The sequence below is a fragment of the Mya arenaria genome, chromosome 2 (assembly GCF_026914265.1).
Source record: "Mya arenaria isolate MELC-2E11 chromosome 2, ASM2691426v1".
Classification (NCBI taxonomy): Eukaryota; Metazoa; Mollusca; class Bivalvia; order Myida; family Myidae; genus Mya; species Mya arenaria.
The window spans coordinates 5,754,512-5,778,353 of NC_069123.1; the positions used below are offsets into that span (position 1 = coordinate 5,754,512).

General features: G+C 41.3%; 1 protein-coding gene across 1 annotated transcript; it reads left to right on the plus strand.

Moving 5' to 3' along the window:
• Positions 1-21,407: 21,407 nt before the first annotated feature.
• LOC128205598 (uncharacterized) lies at positions 21,408-23,622 on the plus strand. Its single transcript, XM_052907342.1, has 2 exons — positions 21,408-21,538; positions 21,691-23,622. Exon 2 carries the CDS (start codon positions 21,760-21,762, stop codon positions 23,620-23,622), a length of 1,863 nt encoding a protein of 620 aa, XP_052763302.1. The 5' UTR covers positions 21,408-21,538; positions 21,691-21,759.
• The last annotated feature ends 220 nt before the right edge of the window (positions 23,623-23,842 follow it).

The window sequence follows — 23,842 nt, forward strand, 5'->3', positions numbered from 1 at the left end:
GGACACGACAATGACATGTTATACGGTGACGGGAGTAACGACGGACACGACAATGACATGTTATACGGTGACGGGAGTAACGACGGACACGACAATGACATGATGTACGGTAAAGGGAGCACTGACGGACACGACAATGACATGCTATACGGTGGCGGGAGTAACGACGGACACGACAATGACATGTTATACGGTGACGGGAGTAACGACGGACACGACAATGACATGTTATACGGTGGCGGGAGTAACGACGGACACGACAATGACATGCTATACGGTGACGGGAGCACCGACGGACACGACAATGACATGTTATACGGTGGCGGGAGTAACGACGGACACGACAATGACATGCTATTCTGTGACGGGAGCACTGCCGGACACGACAATGGCATGTTATACGGTGGCGGGAGTAACGACGGACACGACAATGACATGTTATACGGTGGCGGGAGTAACGACGGACACGACAATGACATGCTATACGGTGACGGGAGCGCTGACGGACACGACAATGACATGTTATACGGTGACGGGAGCACTGACGGACACGACAATGACATGTTATACGGTGGCGGGAGTAACGACGGACACGACAATGACATGTTATACGGTGACGGGAGCACGGTCGGACACGACAATGACATGTTAAACGGTTACTGGAGCACTGACGGACACGACAATGACATGTTATACGGTGACGGGAGCACTGACGGACACGACAATGACATGTTATACGGTGACGTGATCACTGACGGACACGACAGTGACATGTTATACGGTGACGGGAGCACCGACGGACACGACAATGACATGTTATACTGTGACGGGAGCACGCCGGACACGACAATGACATGTTATACGGTGACGGGAGCACCGACGGACACGACAATGGCATGTTATACGGTGACGGGAGCACTGCCGGACACGACAATGGCATGTTATACGGTGACGGAAGCACCGACGGACACGACAGTGACATGTTAAACGTTGACGGGAGCACTGCCGGACACGACAGTGACATGTTATACGGTGACGGGAGCACTGACGGACACGACAATGACATGTTATACGGTGACGGGAGCACTGACGGACACGACAATGACATGTTATACGGTGACGGGAGCACTGACGGACACGACAATGACATGCTATACGGTGACGGGAGCACTGCCGGACACGACAATGACATGCTATACGGTGACGGGAGCACCGACGGACACGACAATGACATGCTATACGGTGACGGGAGCACCAACGGACACGACAATGACATGTTATACGGTGACGGGAGCACTGACGGACACGACAATGACATGCTATACGGTGGCGGGAGTAACGACGGACACGACAATGACATGCTATACGGTGACGGGAGTAACGACGGACACGACAATGACATGCTATACGGTGCCGGGAGTAACGACGGACACGACAATGACATGTTATACGGTGGCGGGAGTAACGACGGACTTGACAATGACATGTTATACGGTGACGGGAGTAACGACGGACACGACAATGACATGTTATACGGTGACGGGAGCACTGACGGACACGACAATGACATGTTATACGGTGACGGGAGTAACGATGGACACGACAATGACATGTTATACGGTGACGGGAGCACCGACGGACACGACAATGACATGCTATACGGTGGCGGGAGTAACGACGGACACGACAATGACATGTTATAAAGTGGCGGGAGTAACGACGGACACGACAATGACATGCTATACGGTGACGGGAGTAACGACGGACACGACAATGACATGCTATACTGTGACGAGAGCACTGCCGGACACGACAATGGCATGTTATACGGTGGCGGGAGTAACGACGGACACGACAATGGCATGTTATACGGTGGCGGGAGTAACGACGGACACGACAATGGCATGTTATACGGTGGCGGGAGTAACGACGGACACGACAATGACATGCTATACGGTGGCGGGAGTAACGACGGACACGACAATGACATGTTATACGGTGGCGGGAGTAACGACGGACACGACAATGACATGTTATACGGTGGCGGGAGTAACGACGGACACGACAATGACATGCTATACGGTGACGGGAGCACCGACGGACACGACAATGACATGTTATACGGTGGCGGGAGTAACGACGGACACGACAATGACATGCTATACTGTGACGGGAGCCCTGCCGGACACGACAATGGCATGTTATACGGTGGCGGGAGTAACGATGGACACGACAATGACATGTTATACGGTGGCGGGAGTAACGACGGACACGACAATGACATGCTATACGGTGACGGGAGCGCGGGCGGACACGACAATGACATGTTATACGGTGACGGGAGCACTGACGGACACGACAATGACATGTTATACGGTGACGGGAGCACGGTCGGACACGACAATGACATGTTATACGGTGACGGAAGCACTGACGGACACGACAATGACATGTTATACGGTGACGGGAGCACGGTCGGACACGACAATGACATGTTATACGGTGACGGGAGTACTGACGGACACGACAATGACATGTTATACGGTGACGGGAGCACGGTCGGACACGACAATGACATGTTAAACGGTTACGGGAGCACTGACGGACACGACAATGACATGTTATACGGTGACGGGAGCACTGACGGACACGGCAATGACATGTTATACGGTGACGGGAGCACGGTCGGACACGACAATGACATGTAAGACGGTGACGGGAGCACTGACGGACACGACAATGACATGTTATACGGTGACGGGAGCACTGACGGACACGACAATGACATAATATACGGTGACGTGATCACTGACGGACACGACAGTGACATGTTATACGGTGACGGGAGTAACGACGGACACGACAATGACATGTTATACTGTGACGGGAGCACGCCGGACACGACAATGACATTTAATACGGTGACGGGAGCACCGCCGGACACGACAATGGCATGTTATACGGTGACGGGAGCACTGCCGGACACGACAATGGCATGTTATATGGTGACGGGAGCACCGACGGACACGACAGTGACATGTTAAACGGTGACGGGAGCACTGCCGGACACGACAGTGACATGTTATACGGTGACGGGAGCACCGACGGACACGACAGTGACATGTTATACGGTGACGGGAGCACTGCCGGACACGACAATGACATGTTATACGGTGACGGGAGCACTGCCGGACACGACAATGACATGTTATACGGTGACGGGAGCACTGCCGGACACGACAATGACATGCTATACGGTGACGGGAGCACTGCCGGACACGACAATGACATGCTATACGGTGACGGGAGCACCGACGGACACGACAATGACATGCTATACGGAAACGGGAGCACCGACGGACACGACAATGACATGTTATACGGTGACGGGAGCACCGACGGACACGACAATGACATGCTATACGGTGGCGGGAGTAACGACGGACACGACAATGACATGCTATACGATCACGGGAGTAACGACGGACACGACAATGACATGCTATACGGTGACGGGAGTAACGACGGACACGACAATGACATGTTATACGGTGGCGGGAGTAACGACGGACACGACAATGACATGTTATAAGGTGACGGGTATAACGACGGACACGACAATGACATGTTATACGGTGACGGGAGCACCGACGGACACGACAATGACATGTTATAAGGTTACGGGAGTAACGACGGACACGACAATGACATGTTATACGGTGACGGGAGCACCGACGGACACGACAATGACATGCTATACGGTGGCGGGAGTAACGACGGACACGACAATGACATGTTATACGGTGGCGGGAGTAACGACGGACACGACAATGACATGCTATACGGTGGCGGGAGTAACGACGGACACGACAATGACATGCTATACGGTGGCGGGAGTAACGACGGACACGACAATGACATGTTATACGGTGACGGGATTAACGACGGACACGACAATGACATGTTTTACGGTGACGGGAGTAACGACGGACACGACAATGACATGCTATACGGTGACAGGAGCGCTGACGGACACGACAATGACATGTTATACGGTGACGGGAGCACTGACGGACACGACAATGACATGTTATACGGTGGCGGGAGTAACGACGGACACGACAATGACATGTTATACGGTGACGGGAGCACGGTCAGACACGACAATGACATGTTATACGGTGACGGAAGCACTGACGGACACGACAATGACATGTTATACGGTGACGGGAGCACGGTCGGACACGACAATGACATGTTATACGGTGACGGGAGTACTGACGGACACGACAATGACATGTTATACGGTGACGGGAGCACGGTCGGACACGACAATGACATGTTAAACGGTTACGGGAGCACTGACGGACACGACAATGACATGTTATACGGTGACGGGAGCACTGACGGACACGGCAATGACATGTTATACGGTGACGGGAGCACTGACGGACACGACAATGACATAATATACGGTGACGTGATCACTGACGAACACGAAAGTGACATGTTATACGGTGACGGGAGCACCGACGGACACGACAATGACATGCTTTACTGTGTCGGGAGCACGCCGGACACGACAATAACATGTTATACGGTGACGGGAGCACCGACGGACACGACAATGGCATGTTATACGGTGACGGGAGCACTGACGGACACGACAATGGCATGTTATACGGTGACGGGAGCACCGACGGACACGACAATGACATGTTAAACGGTGACGGGAGCACTGCCGGACACGACAGTGACATGTTTTACGGTGACGGGAGCACTGCCGGACACGACAATGACATGTTATACGGTGACGGGAGCACTGCCGGACACGACAATGACATGTTATACGGTGACGGGAGCACTGCCGGACACGACAATGACATGTTATACGGTGACGGGAGCACTGCCGGACACGACAATGACATGCTATACGGTGACGGGAGCACCGACGGACACGACAATGACATGCTATACGGTGACGGGAGCACCGACGGACACGACAATGACATGTTATACGGTGACGGGAGCACCGACGGACACGACAATTACATGCTATACGGTGGCGGGAGTAACGACGGACACGACAATGACATGCTATACGGTGACGGGAGTAACGACGGACACGACAATGACATGCTATACGGTGACGGGAGTAACGACGGACACGACAATGACATGTTATACGGTGGCGGGAGTAACGACGGACACGACAATGACATGTTATACGGTGGCGGGAGTAACGACGGACACGACAATGACATGCTATACGGTGACGGGAGCACCGACGGACACGACAATGACATGTTATACGGTGACGGGAGTAACGACGGACACGACAATGACATGCTATACGGTGACGGGAGCACCGACGGACACGACAATGACATGCTATACGGTGGCGGGAGTAACGACGGACACGACAATGACATGTTATACGGTGGCGGGAGTAACGACGGACACGACAATGACATGCTATACGGTGACGGGAGTAACGACGGACACGACAATGACATGCTATACTGTGACGGGAGCACTGCCGGACACGACAATGGCATGTTATACGGTGGCGGGAGTAACGACGGACACGACAATGGCATGTTATACGGTGGCGGAAGTGACGACGGACACGACAATGTCATGTTATACGGTGGCGGGAGTAACGACGGACACGACAATGACATGTTGTACGGTGACGGGAGTAACGACGGACACGACAATGACATGTTATACGGGGACGGGAGCACCGACGGACACGACAATGACATGTTATACGGTGACGGGAGTAACGACGGACACGACAATGACATGTTATACGGTGACGGGAGCACCGACGGACACGACAATGACATGCTATACGGTGGCAGGAGTAACGACGGACACGACAATGACATGTTATACGTTGGCGGGAGTAACGACGGACACGACAATGACATGCTATACGGTGACGGGAGTAACGACGGACACGACAATGACATGCTATACTGTGACGGGAGCACTGCCGGACACGACAATGGCATGTTATACGGTGGCGGGAGTAACGACGGACACGACAATGGCATGTTATACGGTGGCGGGAGTAACGACGGACACGACAATGGCATGTTATACGGTGGCGGGAGTAACGACGGACACGACAATGACATGCTATATGGTGGCGGGAGTAACGACGGACACGACAATGACATGTTATACGGTGACGGGAGTAACGACGGACACGACAATGACATGTTATACGGTGGCGGGAGTAACGACGGACACGACAATGACATGTTATACGGTGACGGGAGTAACGACGGACACGACAATGACATGTTATACGATGGCGGGAGTAACGACGGACACGACAATGACATGTTATACGGTGACGGGAGTAAAGACGGACACGACAATGACATGTTATACGGTGACGGGAGTAACGACGGACACGACAATGACATGTTATACGATGGCGGGAGTAACGACGGACACGACAATGACATGCTATACGGTGGCGGGAGTAACGACGGACACGACAATGACATGTTATACGGTGGCGGGAGTAACGACGGACACGACAATGACATGCTATACGGTGACGGGAGTAACGACGGACACGACAATGACATGCTATACTGTAACGGGAGCTCTGACGGACACGACAATGACATGTTATACGGTGGCGGGAGTAACGACGGACACGACAATGACATGTTATACGGTGGCGGGAGTAACGACGGACACGACAATGACATGTTATACGGTGGCGGGAGTAACGACGGACACGACAATGACATGTTATACGGTAACGGGAGCTCTGACGGACACGACAACGACATGTTATACGGTGGCGGGAGTAACGACGGACACGACAATGGCATGTTATACGGTGGCGGGAGCACCGACGGACACGACAATGACATGTTATACGGTAACTAGAGCTCTGACGGACACGACAATGACATGTTATACGGTGGCGGGAGTAACGACGGACACGACAATGACATGTTATACGGTGGCGAGAGTAACGACGGACACGACAATGACATGTTATACGGTAACTAGAGCTCTGACGGACACGACAATTACATGTAATGTGGTTAGTCTTAACCACAAGACACCCATTTTAACACTTTTTTTCTAATGTACCTGACCCATGTTCGATACTATCACATTCCATTATGATGCTGTTTTTTTTTAAGAAATTCCAGTTCACAGGCTTGACCTTAAAGCTGCACTCTCACAGATTTACCGTTTTGAAAACTTTTTTATTTTTTGTCTTGGAACGAGCCAATTTTTGCGAAAATCCATGGAAACCAGTGATATAAGACTGCTGACAAAAACTCAGATTGCAGATTTATTAAACCGTTACTAACCCTTTAAGCCATAAAACATTGATTTTCGAACGGAAAATGCAATTCTGCGATCTGATCTTTTGTCAGCAATCTTTTATCATTGGTTTGCGGATATTTACGCAAACATTTGCTCTTTCATAGACAAAAAAAATGTAAAAACGGTAAATCTGTGAGAGTGCAGCTTTAAAAGTTCCAGACAGACGGATAACGTACTGCATGAGTCTTAATTTATGTCTTATATAATCTTCTAGACAGAACTATATGTTCTAGCATTGGAGCGCATATTGCTGCATGTTCATCCCAACTGCTGTAGAAATTAACAGTGGACGACCATTTAAGAGAATCTTTCGGCCGAAACATACTAAAGAACATCTTTCGTCATAGAAATAATCATATCGCTGTAACGAAATAAAATAGAACATTAACTTACTTAATAGGACTACTTCATCGGAACAGCCGGACATAGGCAGAAAGCATGAGAGGGGAGCAACTGATGCGATCGTATTATAACTGTAGATAAATATTAAATGAGTTGTGCTTGAGGATAAAACTACGATTCATTTAAAAATTTCGTAAAAGGGTTTAAAAGAATCAGCAAGATAAGAAGACATCAATGTACACATTTATAATTATAAATAACTGAAGTACAAGTTTTTATTTCATATTGAAACAGTGAATATTTACAAAAGAATGTTTTCAATCCTTCATTAAAAAGATTAAAAAAATAGTGGCACTTCAATTATTGGAACAACGCCCCGACAGGACATTGGTGCATTGTTATACACTGTCAATATGATGTCGCATGCCTTGCATGTATTGTAACGACGCCCCGACAGGACATGTATTGGTAAATGATTGGTGTATAGTTAGTTATACACGGTTAGTGTGATGTCGCATGCCTTGCAGGTATTTTTCCTATATGTATTATGAAAGTGTTTGAATGCACGATAATTGGTCACCAAATCTTCACTGCGCATGTGCTAACGGTATCTTCGGAGGTCTCGGCCATTTTGTGTATATGTTTAAAGAAACCGAATAAGTTTTTGATTTTGGAAATTATACATGCTGGTATGTATTACGTCTTAACTTGTTGGCCTGTTTAATGAAAATAATAGCTTTTATTTCTAAGTGTTGCTGATCTTTGAAAAGCCATAAATCAACTCGTTTTGTTCATGTATTTTGTATTGAGTATGGCTTCAGCACCGCTATGCGGACATCAAAGCCTAAGTAGCACATGTTCTGTTTTGTTTTATCTGCAAATATGCAATTTTGTATGGTTGTGATGCATTTATGCCCTATGCAGTAACGAAGTAAAATTAGAAAGGTTTAAGGTAAGGATCATAATATTTGAACACTGATATTCCAATCAAAGGTATTTCCAATAATCTTTCAAAACATCCAGATGAATTGGAAGTGTGGAGACATGGGGAGAACAGACTCATGAGACCAGTTATGGCAGATAGCTTGAGACTCGCGTGTCACAGACGTCCCGGCCCCTTGTTCGGTTCGCATGGAATAAGGTGCATATTTGCGATGTGTTGAACATTGAGTTGTTAAACGTAAACCTGTGAGAAAAAAAGTGTGCCCCTTGTGGTGCTCGGACCCTCTACCGCCGGAATATCGGCGAAGAGCTTGAACCAGTAATAGCCGGAATACCGGCAAATAGTTCGACGGACTCATACATGTATGTCGTTAAACCATGTGCTAAATACAATAGTGGAAACTTGCTGTGTTTCCCTTGTAGACTCCGGTCATCTTTTACTGAATGATTTAGTTCCATCATCTCAAACTTTGTTTTGTTCAAGCAAACATGCTCTATCTGTCTGTATGTATCGCGTAAAACCAAATATTCCGTGCCACAATAAACCGTGACGTCATAAAAGCTGGTTGTGGTTGATGCATTACAAAATAAATTGCACTTGCGGGTCTAGGGTGTGTGTGGGGTGTGGGGGGTGTTGAAAACAAATCCCCAAACACCCCTGCCAACACTTTTAACCAAATAAATTTCGCGATTGAGGGAGGGGAGTAAGTCAAAAGGTACGCCCCTAAGTTACGCCCCCTCTAACGTCTAATACTGGACCGCCCCTGTAATATCACATGAACTATAACCGATACGTTTTTAAAAGGAAAAGGCTTTAATATAGTTTGAACTTTTTGGGCCGAGTGTTAATTTCTTTGCAATGTTAGGAACTTCTATTGTTACGATTTTGATTTCAGAACCGTTTTATGTCAAGAATGGGAACGTGAGAAGTCGAATGATGACGAAAATGCCCGAATGTGTTTACGATTTGAACGACCGTCACCACGGAAATACCCGAACATGAATTGCACACAAGATAAGCTATCCTATTATACTATGTTTTTTTCTGTTATAAAAATGCTTATGAATGCGGTTTATGTGAGTTCTTACTTGTTTAGACATTTATTTTAATGACAATATAAGAAGTTAAAAATTAATTGTTAAATATTCCGTTATCAATTTGTATGCTTTTCAAAATATTATAAATGAAATTTCATTTGTAAGTCGCACCGTTTGTTTTTAATGACTGAAATAAAAATAATTTATATAATTTTGAAGGTTGTTTTCATTTTATTATATTTTGTGGACAACATGGATATCATATTAATATATTGGATTAATAAATTGTTATTAACAAAACAAACTGAACCAATAAAAACTGGATTATAAAAAATTATTTGAGGTATGCTGAATAACATTAAAATCAACCAAGTATTTGCTGCTGATTTTTGCAATTTTACAATGAATATGGTAGGTCCCAGCATCTTCCGCTAGATTATTTAGCCGAACTCGGTTAGCATAGAATGTTATATTGATCTTTATGTTAGTTGCCATTTTGTTGGCACTCAATTGGGGCATTAGACTTCTAAAAATATACGGACAAGTCGATAGGCAAACCTTCTTTACAAAATATACTGACCATATTTGTTTTGGGTTGAAACATTTAATATCGATTATTTTTTACGTAGGACATAGTCAGAAACTCAGATATAAGACAAATAGTGTCTAATATAAGTCATGAAATATGGGAGTTGCAAAAAATGTCATTTTTGTTAGATAGTTCTGTTATATGTCATTTTCCAATCATTATTTGGTACATGTTAGTATAAACTCACACACAATACACATTGATGACGAGCCTTGCATAAAAAAGAGAATGTTTTACAACATGTATTCTGCAAATAACGCCTTTTTTCCAGAAACTCTTCATATCCTGACACCGAAAGTCGACACTGACCAGGAAATGCCTCGGTGCTTATGATAAACTTCTGGTTAATGACGTCACAACAATCTTGCCGAAACGAGGGTAACATGAATATTACTATAGCCACACGAACAGAGCGACAAGGGGCTGGATTGGACAGAGATGTTGTAGCTCTGTTATATACATAGATTATGTAACGATGATGATGATGATGATGATGATGATGATGATGATGATGATGATGATGATGATGATGGTGGTTTTGAATGTGTTGCAAATCATGACACTTTATGTCCATACGATTTTATTATTTGTATGCCTTACTTAAAGGGAGAGCATGTTGTCCCGCTTTGTCCGTCCGTCCGTTCTTATCACGTGTATCTCTGGTATAACTCATAAACTACTTGGTTAGATACTATTGAAATTAAATGGTAGTGTAAACATATATAAATAAAACAGTTATAAATAGAATTACATTCGTTTCGTATAGAAAGTTTTACAGTTTGTATGCTGCAAATTACGCTATGGTTTTCAGAAATGGAGCCGGAAAGCGATATCAGCCCAAAACGGCATCAGCGCTTGTGGCGACAAATTCCTAGTTCATGACGTCACAACAATCTTGCCGGATGGAGGGTCAGCTGAATGTCACCATATTAACAAGAACAATGCGACAAGCTTATGCTTTGGGTACAGAGGTAATATATTTTTATAATATACACAGATTGAATAATGAATAATTTTGATGATGATGATGATGATGATGATGATGATGATGATGATGATGATGATGATGATGATGATGATGATGACAGATATGTAGTGTAAGATTGCTAAATGATATGAGTAAAATTGTCATTTCGATAGATATTAAATATATATGTGGATTCGTATTGTATTTTATTTTCTATATTGTTTTACACAGGTTAAGATGAATGCAGTCAATACCGTTACTCATTAAGGAATAGTAAGGCACGTGTGGCTTGAAACATTGGATTAAGCAATAATTGAAGACTGATTATTTCTTCAGGTTCCTGCACCCTCCCTATCTCCTCCTCCTCCCCGTGTCATCCCAGACATGTTCAGACCACCGGATGCTGCTGTCACAGCTCTTGTACCACGTGGCATTATTCATTCAACCCCGACAAATACCGAAGTGGGAACAGAGCGACACAGAAGCATGTGAGTGTTTGTTTGTCATACGTATTCATGCCTGACCTATTATGATGACGATGATGATGATGATGAGCATACAGTCCGCTTTGTCCGTGTCCGTCTGTGCGTCCGCCCGTCCTTAACACGTTTGTCAATACAATAATTCATAACAACGTAGTTAATTGTGTGTGGGAATATATGAATGAAATGAAAGATATAGGAAATGCAGTGCATTAGTTTGGCATCCCCAAGGTCAATAACAAATTAGGTATCTTTTTTCACAAAATATGAACGCTTTTGACCGGAATATTACAAAAATACGTTTGCAAAGTGGGTTTTTTATAATAAGGTAAACATAATGTAACAGTATGGGCAAATTTCATCACGCTGGCTGCTTTAAATAATTTCATAACAGTATCGTTCCTATATTGTTTTTCTAGCGAAACATTCCGTTTGGTGCCCCTAGGGTCAAGGTTACTTTAACTAGAAAAGAAAGAAAAAAAAACATTTGAAACTGGATCTCACAGCTAAGGCTGAAGATCTGTCAAGCATTTAAAACCTGGTTTCGTCAAATTGCGGCGTTCTGTAATTACTTTTTAATCTCACTTTTTAATGCTTTTGACAGTCACATACTACATCATTATTGTATTCATTTCTTAGACAAAGCGGCGTGTAGTCGGACGCCAAGACAGCACTTGTTAATATAAACATATATGAATATTATTTTTAGCCGGATTTTCAACGAAATATAACGGGTTATAGAATGGCGAAAACCTGGCGGGCGGGTGTGCGGGCTTCGGGCGTTAACAATTCTGCGTTAAAGTTTTCATTTTATGTAATAAAATCAAGAGTTTGTATCCAATGGTTATCAGACTTGGTCAGACTATTTGTCGGCATGTTATCTTGAATATATATGAATACGGGTCATCTCGGGTCAAAAACTAGGTCACTAGGTCAAATCTTTAGAAGAAATATTTCACGGTAATAAATTCAACATTTTTTATCAAATCTTGATAAAACATGGTCAGAATGCTTGTCTACATTATATCTTGCATATTTTTAATATGAGTCAACCCGGGTCAAAATTTAGGTCACTTGGTCAAATCTTATATATTTCAAATATTTCCACGTCATCAATTCAACAATTTTCTTTCAGATGGCCAGCGCCGCTACAGAATAACGCCAGAAGAAACTTCTCAACAGAATAACGCCAGATGCTTAAGAGTAATGACAGTTGAAACTTCGCTACAGAATAACGCCAGATAAAACTAAACTTCAGAAATCTACCTGCACTGTAGAACAACGCTAGATTGGACTGTTTTATATTGTAACGCTATTTGAAACTGCATTAATGGCATGCTTTAAGTAGGATAAAAGCTTATTTTTCTGTGTTTTATACTTGAATACATTAAATGACTTTTTGGAGGAATTCTTAACATGCTCACACAATGAAATCCCTTTTAGCTCGACTATTTGAAGAATAAGGAGGGCTCTACTACTCGCTCCAGCGTCGGTGTCGGCGTCCGGTTAAAGTTTTAGGGCAAGTTGGGATTCTCACTTATAACTTCAATACTCTTTATTCAATTTACTTAATACTTCACACAGTTGTTCAGTGCCATCACATAATGAGGTTAGATAACTCCATATTATCAATTATTAAATTTATGGCCCATGATTGACTATGGAACTTAGGTTAAAGTTTAAGTGCAGGTTGGGATATTTATTAATAACTTCTATACCCTTCATTCAATAGACTTAATATTTCACACAGTTGTTCAGGACCATCACACAATGAGGTTACATACCTCCATATTATCCTTAATACAAGTAATGACTCCAGATTGACTAAGAAAATTAGGTCAAAGTTTTAGGGCAGGTTGGGATATTTATTAATAACTTCTTAACCCTTCATTCAATTGACTTAATACTTCACACACTTGTTCAGGACCATCACACGATGAGATAACATTACTCCATATTATCCTTAATACAAGTTATGGCCCCTGATTGATATAGGAACTTGGGTTAAAGTTTTAGGGCAGGTTAAAGTTTTTGAGAAAGTTGGGATTTTCACTTATAACTTCGGTACCCTTCATTCTATTCACTTAATACTTCCCACAGTTGTTCAGGGCCATTAAGTAATGAGGTTAGATAACTCCATAGTATCATTTATACAAAGTATGGCCCCTGATTGACTATGGAACTTAGGTTAAAGTTTAAGGGCAGATTGGGATATTTATTAATAGCTTCTATACCCTTCATTCAATAGACTTAATATTTCATGCCGTTGTTGAGGACCATCACACAATGAGGTTACATAACTCCATATTATCCTTAATACAAGTAATGGCCCCTGATTGACTTAGAAAATTAGGTCAAAGATTTAGGGCAGGTTAAAGTTATAGGGCAAGTAGGGATTTTAATAAAAAAACAACACTTCTATACCCTTCAGTCAATGCAGTCAATACCTCGCACAATTAATGACGTTTTCATAAAGGGAAAACAAGTTACTAGACTTACCTCCATCATTGTTTGGGCGGGCTGGTGGGAGGGCAACGTCAAAGTCACCTTATGTATCGAATATTTTTTGGCTAGATTTGACATAAAGTGACAAAACTTTGTATATACGGAAAGTTTATGGAGACCTTTCATGGGAATGTGTTTGATAGAAAAATGATTGGTATTGATTAACTTAAGTAAAGGTCTACATATTGTGACCAAATTTGGTATATAGGAATTGTTTATAGAGACCTTTCCTGAGATTGTGTTTTTGGCCCCGAGAGTTATGGTCACTGTTGCTAAAAATAGAAATATGGTTAGTACTGATTAACTCGAGTAAGGGTTGACATAGTGTGACCAAACTTGGTATATAGGACAAGTTTATGCGGAGCTTTCATTGGATTGCCTTTTGGCCCCCTAGTGTCAAGGTCACTGTACTGAAAATAGATAACTGTTCGGTACTGAATAACTTTAGTTATGGTTGACATACTGTGACCAAACTTGATATGTAGGAAGAGTTTATGGAGGAGTTCCATGGGATTGTGGTTGGGGCCCTTAGGATCAAGGTCACTGTTAATAAAAATAGAAGAAAGCAGTTGAAACTGAATCTCTTCTGCCAATCATTAAAAACCCGGTTTTGTCACATCGCGATTCTTTTTCACTTTTTAATTTGATTTTTTAGTGGCTTGACAGGCACATATTAAATCGTTGTTGTATTCGCTTCTAAGTCAAAGCGGCGTAGTCGAGCGCGCTGTCTTACGACAGCTTTTGTTTAAAAATATTGCGATGTATCAAAATTCAAAATTATTGTCTTAACCATAAAACAAAAATATGCTAAGATTAAAACAATCAAATGTTTTGGCAACTTAAATGTGTAAAACAGCGTGAAAACAACGTCTTCTAAATTTATATTCTTGAGGATTTGACGTAATTTTTTAAACTTGTACGTTTTTGAGATGCTGTGTCATGCATGTAAGTCTTGTTCTTTAACCCTTCTATTCAGCAATCCACTGACAAAAAACATCTTTTGGTTGAAAAGAAGTCCGAATTATACATGTTTAAAATATACAATCTTCTGTATAATGATTTTATAATCTCTAAAAATCATTGTATAGTACACTATAGTACTCTTTTTTTTCGTTTGGATTTGCGCTATTTGATACATCGCAAATTTTAAAACATGTTTAACATGTTTTGAAATGTTTAATACATCTGTTTTGGTATGAAATTGCTGAAATGATGATAATATATATCTACATACATGTATATTAAATGTTGTGTTATATGTATGGGTTTTATCTATTACATGAACAAGCAATTGTTTAATTCATTTATACTGAAGATTCGTCATCAAAATGGTACACACAGTACTATGTTACCATCATTTGAGGTCACGTTACACGCAAACAACGTCATCAGTATGTTTGTTTAATTATACACAACCAATGCATACGTCATTTTAATTTAAATTCACATCGTACACGCAAAAAATAAGTCCTCCAAATCCGTTTCATCATTAGCAGTTGTGATAAATAATTCACAAATAATACAAACGTCCCCTGATTTGAGGTCACATGGTACGCATGAAAATACATCAGAATTTGTGATACTTTTTACAGATGTTACGTCACCACAATATAAGGTCACGTGGTACACATTTAAATAAAGTAATCAGAACATGCGTTAAATTGAACACAACTTATGCCGACGTCAGCTCAATTTGAGGTCACGTAGTGTACCAATGTCAAACTTTTTGTTACTTTTAACACACTTTATGCCTACGTCACTACAATTTTAGGTCACGTGGTACACATGGAATTGAACGTCATCAGAATGTGCGTACAATAGTACAAAACTTTGGCTACGTCATCACGATTTGAGGTTACGTGGTACAAATGAAAATGACGTCATCAGAAAATGCGTACAAAAGTACACAACTTTTGCCTACGTCATCACAATTTGAGGTCATGTGGTACACATGAAAACGACGTCATCAGAATATGCGTGAAATAGTACACATCTTTTGCCTACGTAATCTCAATTTGAGGTCACGTGGTAAACATGAAAATGACGTCATCAGAATATGCGGAAAATAGTACACATCTTTTGCCTACGTCATCACAATTTGAGGTCACGTGGTACACATGAAAATGACGTCATCAGAATATGCGTTCAATAGTACACATCTTTTGCCTACGTCATCACGATTTGAGGTCACGTGGTATACATGAAAATGACGTCATCAGAATATGCGGAAAAAAGTACACATCTTTTGCCTACGTCATCACAATTTGAGGTCACGTGGTACACATGAAAATGACGTCATCAGAATATGCGGAAAATAGTACACATCTTTTGCCTACGTCATCATGATTTGAGGTCACGTGGTACACATGAAAATGACGTCATCAGAATAAGCGGAAAATAGTACACAAATTTTGCCTACGTCACCACAATTTGAGGTCACGTGGTACACATGAAAATTGCGTCATCAGAATATGCGGGAAATAGTACACAAATTTTGCCTACGTCACCACAATTTGAGGTCGCGCCGTACACATGAAAATTACGTCATCAGAATATGCGGGAAATAGAACACAAATTTTGCCTTCGTCACTACAATTCGAGGTCACGTGGTACACATGAAAATGACGTCATCAGAATATGCGTGAAATAGTACACATCTTTTGCCTATGTCATCACAATTTTGAAGTCACGTGGTACACATGAAAATGACGTCACCAGAATATGCGTAAAATAGAACACAACTTTTGCCTACGTCACTTGTTCGAGATCACGTGGTACACATGAAAATGACCTCACCAGAATATGCGTGAAATAGTACACATCTTTTGCCTACGTCATCACAATTTTGAGGTCACGTGACACACATGAAAAACGTCATAGAATATTGTTCAACTATAGGTAATAAAATGTCGTCAATATTAATAACTTGAAACATTTTTTAAACATTTATTTCTCTAAACTATATATCTTTTAAAAATAATTAAAAATCATTCTTATGCATTTTAATGCATACTTTGCATACTTCACAAATAAAAAAATGTATTCGCCGTTCATCCACTTATTTTAAATGTTTTCTATTCAAAGTTTGTTCATGTCACCGAATATTAGTGTGTCATCCTAAAAGAATCAGGCGCCTACCTCTCAAAAGACACCACATCTCGATAGTGTATTACTTTAAAAATTGATGCATTTATACATCATATTGAAATCGTTTTTGAATGTGAACAAATACATTTAATATTTATTCGTAGTGAACATTTGAATAAACAAAACAGATATCAAATTAAAGTTGAAAATTTGTATGCAATATTGCCAAATATTAAATACTTTTTATTTGGTAATATACATTTAAAAAGAAAAGTTTAGTAAACCCCTTGAATCCGCTGTTATGTTTTATGTTTATTTCAACCAATTCCAAAACTATTTCATAAATCATCATCATCATCATCATCATCATCATCATCATCATCATCATCATCATCATCATCAACATCATCATCACAAACAATCATTTACATCATCATCATCATCATCATCATCATCATCATCATCATCATCATCATCATCATCATCATCATCATCATCATCACACACAATCATTTACACAATCATTTACATCATCATCATCATCATCATCATCATCATCATCATCATCATCATCATCATCATCATCATCATCATCATCATCACGAACAATCATTTACATAATGCAATTTGACGCCAAGATTTCACATCCGAAGCTGTAGGAACGGAAGGGCTTATCAGGAGTCCATGTCCTTACAGCTGTGACGTCAGCAACAAAGGTTCGCGTCACGCGAGGAGAGATGTTTGCAAGAACCTGAAGAGAAATTGAATAAGGTAACTAGAGCTATCATAATATGTATGTTATTAATAATTGTTATATAAAGTATCACTGAGGATGATTTATGCTCCTTGAATGTCCCTATCATAGTGAGAAGGCATTAATTAACAATTATTTTAAATATCTATCAAGAACATGTTATATATTTCTGTGTTGAAATCAACACCTTACAGGATTTTAGAGATATATTACAGACAAAAAACCCAGAGTGTATGGTTAGTGGGCAGTAATTGTGTTTTACTGTCATTGGGGTTTTAGTTTAAATGTTTATATAATAGCAAGTGAATTAAGTTGTTGACAACTTTATGACATGCAGACACCTATTAGGATGTGATATACTTCAGGACAGCATGCGACACGTATTCTGCCCAAGTTTCATAACAATTGGATAAAAATTATTGACTAAATGGCGGGGAGTTTTTTTTTCTAATAAGTATAATAGTGACCTACTTTGACATGAGTTGACCCATATTCATAACTGTTCAAGACAACCTGCAGGCAAATGTTCTGACCAAGTGTCATAACAATTAGATAGAAACTATTGAATTAATGATGACGGGATTTTTTCTTCTTCCAGGATTTGACTAAGTGACCTAGTTTTTGAGCTGAGGTGACCCATTTTCATAATTGTTGAAGACAACATGCAGGCAAATATTCTGACCAAGTTTCATAACAATTGGATAGGATTTATTGAATTTATTATGACGGGATTTTTAAGATTTGATATAATTACCTAGTTTTTTAGCTGAGGTGATCCATATTTAGAAGTGTTGGAGACAACCTGCAGACAAGTATTCTGATTAAGTTTCATAAATATAGGATAAAAAACTATTGAATTTATTTTGACGGGGATTTTTCTCTTCACATATGAAGTGACCTAGTGATATTTTTTTTGACCTGAAGTGACCCATATTTATAATTGTTAAAAACAACATGCATTCAAATGTTCTGACTAAGTTTCGTAACAATTGGATAGAAACAATTGAATTTATTTTATGGGATTTTTTCTCCCTAGATTTGACAAAGTGACCTAGTTTTTGACCGGAGGTGACCCATTTTTATAGGTGTTGATAACAACATGCAGACAAATATTCTGACCAAGTTTCATAATAATTGGACAGGAACTATTTTATTTTTCATGACTGTTTTTATTGGCCTAGTTTTGGACCTAAGGTGACCCATATTCATAACTTTTCAAGACAACATGAAAATAAGTATTCGAAGTTTCAAAGCATATGGATGCAAACTATTGAATTTATGACGAGGATTTTTATCTCTAAGATTTGACATAGTGACCTAGTTTTTTACCTGAGTGTTCAAGACAAGGTGCAGACAATTAATTTAACCAAGTTTCATAACAATTTGATCAAGATTGATGAATTCATTAAGGGATTTCTTTTCTAAGATTTGGCCTACTGACTATTTGACCCGAGGTGACCAATAATCATAATTTGTCAAGACAACATGCATACAAGTATTCTGACCAAGTTTTACAACCATTTAAAAAAACTATTAAATTTTTGATAGTTTTTTTTTACTGTTTTTCTAAGATTTAACCTTGTGACCTAAATTTTAACCTGAGTTGAGTGATACTCATACCTTTTCAAGACAACATTCAGGTGACCAATAATCAAAATTCTTTAAGATAACATGCAGACAATTATTTAAACCAAGTTTTATAACAATGGGATGAAAACTATTCAATTTATGACGGAATTTGTTTATCTAATATTTGACCTAGTGAGCTAGTTTTAAACCTAAGAATATCAATATTTATTTCCATTGTAGACAACATTCAGACAAGTTTTCTGAGCAAGTTTCATAAAGATTAGATCAAGACGATTGAATTTATGATAGTCATCATCAACATTAGCGACAGTAACAACAAGCAAATTCGTTGAACTGATATCGCCCGCCTGATTGAGCTAAGTCAAGGAATGGAAATCAATTGTTTGTGAAATAATTATACATGAGTTTGAGTTTGATTGCAACTGTTTGAAATAAAACAAAATATTGTATATAATGTAGCATTTAGAATTGACCAAGAATACTAGTTTATGACTCCATGTTACCCAGTTCCAAACTAATCTAAGATTTTATCAAAGCAAACATTCTGATCAAGTTTCATGAAGATTGGTCCAGATATATTGCGAAAAAATACAGCCTCTAGTGTCCACAAGGTTTTTTTAAGATTTGACCCAGTGACCTCATTTTTGACCCCAAATTAAGGCAAACATTCTGACAAAATTTGAACAAAACTGACTATTCAATACCAATGTTTAGTATGGGACACACATTTTCTAAGATTTCACCTACTGACCTGGTTTCTGACCCCATGTGACCCAGTTTCGAACTATTCAACAACAATCAAGGAAAACAGTCTGATTAAGTTTCATGAGTATTAGATTGCCTCTAGTGTGTTCCCAATATTTTCTCTAAGATTTGACCTATTGACCTTGTTTTTGACCCATATGATCAACTTTTAAAACGCAGTCGAAATTTTACCCAAGAGAACATTATGACCATGTTTGAATATAATCTGACCAATTACCACCATGAAATAGTTTCGGACAATATTTTTGAAAGATTTGACCAAGTGACCTATTTTTATCACATGTGACCAAGTTTAAAACATGTCCAAGAGTTCATCAAGGAAAACTTTCTGATCAAGTTTCATAAATATTAGATCATACATAATGCCTCTAATATGTATCAGTTTTTTTATCTAAGTTTTGACCTAGTGACCTAGTTTTTGGCCCCCTTGTGCCCCACTTTTACAAGCGGTCCATATTTCATCAAGGGGAACAATCTGACAAAGTTTGAACATTTTCTGATCAATGCCTACCGAGATATGGTACAGGACGGACGGAAGGACGGACGGAATGACGGACGGACGGACAACGCCAAAATAATATTCCCCTCCCGAAACCTTCGATTCGGCGGGGATAACAACAACATCAACAGCATAGTCACTTACCTCACCAAAGTTCTCAAGTCACTCACATAAAATGAATGACTAGGAAAGCTCGGTTCCATAACGGAAGCTGTATGAGTTGCGCGCCGGATGTCAGATGGTACCACGGATGTGACGTCAGCATCCCGGGTGCCTGAACAGACTTATAACGTCAAGGGATCGGCGAGGCAAAGGAGAGTGCGTAATCCTTATGAAATAAAGAATTAAATTGTTACTAAATCAACTGTTTTTGTTGGTAAAATTGCAGCACTTAAGTAGAATTAAACGAGAATACAATGTCCAATGTCCATACTACATGATTATTGTTTATTGACACTAGTATTTGCATAGTAACTTCCCTTTATATTAAGACTGATACTTAGACATGCCAGAGTTACTCCCCTTTGATGTAAATTGACCATTTGTAATTTAAAAGGAGTCATTTGATGAAACACCAGCTCTAACATGTTTCTGGCATATTATTATTGTAAGTTATCATCGATACTAAGTTCATTATGTTACTTATTGTATTCATTAATGTACTGTACCAATTATTGTTTAGTATCGTTTCCAATGTTAATTATAGGGACAACATATTATTTGGTAAATATCTGAGTATGTCTCATTCATGTATTTCAGACTGTGTTCATTGTTAATCTAATAAAGAAACACAAAAAGACCACGTTTTTATATGAACACAGTAACACAATGCCAGTCGCACACTGCCCAATACCAGGATGCGAGTACGTGACGGAGGACGTTGAGGTAGCAATCGTGGCTGCACTTATTACGGCTCATTCCATGGTCCACGCCCCAGGCCCATCCGCCAAAATTGAGAGGGTCAAGCGACCAACAATTGCGTTAGCTGGTACCAGTGAGGACTGGGCTTATTTCTTATCGCGTTGGACAGATTATGTCGCTGCTACCAAACTCGAAGGTCGCACCAAAGTGGTTCAGTTATTAGAATGTTGTGATGAACCTCTCAGAAAGGACTTGACACGTACAAATGGTAACACCCTTACAGAACTTACTGCAGATCAGGTGCTCACAGCCATCAAGGCACTAGCCGTTCGCGAGGAGAATACAATGGTTGCAAGAGTTAATCTACATAACATGAAACAAGATCGTGATGAAACCGTGAGAAGTTTCGGTGCGCGTATACGTGGTCAAGCAGGTGTTTGCAAGTTTTATGTGAAATGTGCCAACTGTGCTTCAGACGTCAATTACACTGACGCCATTCTTCGCGATGTACTCACAAAAGGACTTGCCGACCCAGACATACAGCTAGACCTCCTGGGCGACAGTAACCAGGAGATGAATCTGGAGGACGTGTTTAAGTTCGTAGAAGCAAAAGAGGCGGGAAAGCGCTCAGCTTCGAAACTTTTGGACTCCAATGCAGTGGCAGCTGCAAGCAGCTCTTATCGAAAGCTCAAGCACGTAAATCAGCCGACGCCCAAGGACAAAACAGAAACATGCACATATTGTGGTACCAGAGGTCACGGAAAAAGCTCCACATCTAGTGTTCGACGAAATGAGTGCCCAGCATATGGACACATATGCGACTTGTGTAATCGCAATCATCATATTGAAAGTGTTTGTCGTAGTAAAGATAAGCCTAAACTTAACAGAAACATTAACACATTCTCAAAGAATTCAGCTGTATTTGATGCTTTATGTACTGTTAATGATACTTTTGTTAATGCCTTTGACGATTCTTGCACGTTAAGTGAGTCTGGTGTTGAGCGTGCATTACGCATTAACCACCATGTATATGATAAACTTTCAGAAACATGGGTTAAAAAACGATCAGCCTCTCAAGCATTTGTTAATGTTGTTGCTACAGTTTCTCATGATGATTACTCTGCCCTTGGTTTTGACTTGAAAAACAAATGCTTTATTTCAGCTACTATACCTGCCATGGCAGATACAGGATGCCAGAGTTGCCTAACTGGTTTGAAAGTCCTCAACAAGCTAGGCCTGCGCGAATCAGACCTCATCCCAGTGACCATGAACATGCATACAGCAACAAATGTTGGAATCAAGATCATCGGTGCTACGATACTCCGCTTGCGTGCCACTAACGATACAGGCATACCGATAGAGACCCGACAGATGACTTACGTATGTGATACCACTGACAGGTTGTTCCTCAGCAGAGAAGCCTGCTCAGCACTTGGTATTATTCCCGATGCCTTCCCTGCGGTTGGTGCATACGCAGTAAATGCTGTCACGGTGAATCCCCACCCATCACCATTGGCAACGCATCCATGTGACTGTCCCAAACGCCAAATGCCCCCTCCCCCTCCCACAAGGATGCCATTCCCTGGCACATCTGAAAATTTACAGCGTTTAAAAACCTTCCTCCTAGACCACTACAGTGCTATTACTTTCAACACATGTGAGCATCAACCACTGCCTTTGATGGACACACCCCCGATGAAACTCATGGTAGACGACACTGCGGAACCCATTGCCCATCATACACCCATACCTGTCCCTATTCACTGGCGTGAAGGCCGGTTTAGACCAAGATGTCCGTTTAGGCGTCATAGAGCCAGTCCCAATCGGTGAACCCGTGACATGGTGTCATAGGATGGTCATATGCGCAAAGAAAAACGGTGAGCCTCGCAGGACAGTCGACTTCCAAGCCCTCAATGCTAACGCAACACGTGAAACCCATCATACCCAATCACCATTTTACCAAGCCCGTTCTGTCCCACATGGCAAAAAGAAAACAGTGTTTGATGCTTGGAACGGTTACCACAGTGTACCAATACGCGAAGAAGACCGT

Bases quoted from the DNA above. Each gene is read 5' to 3' on its own strand.
- LOC128205598 (XM_052907342.1), top strand. From the start codon at position 21,760: ATGCCAGTCGCACACTGCCCAATACCAGGATGCGAGTACGTGACGGAG.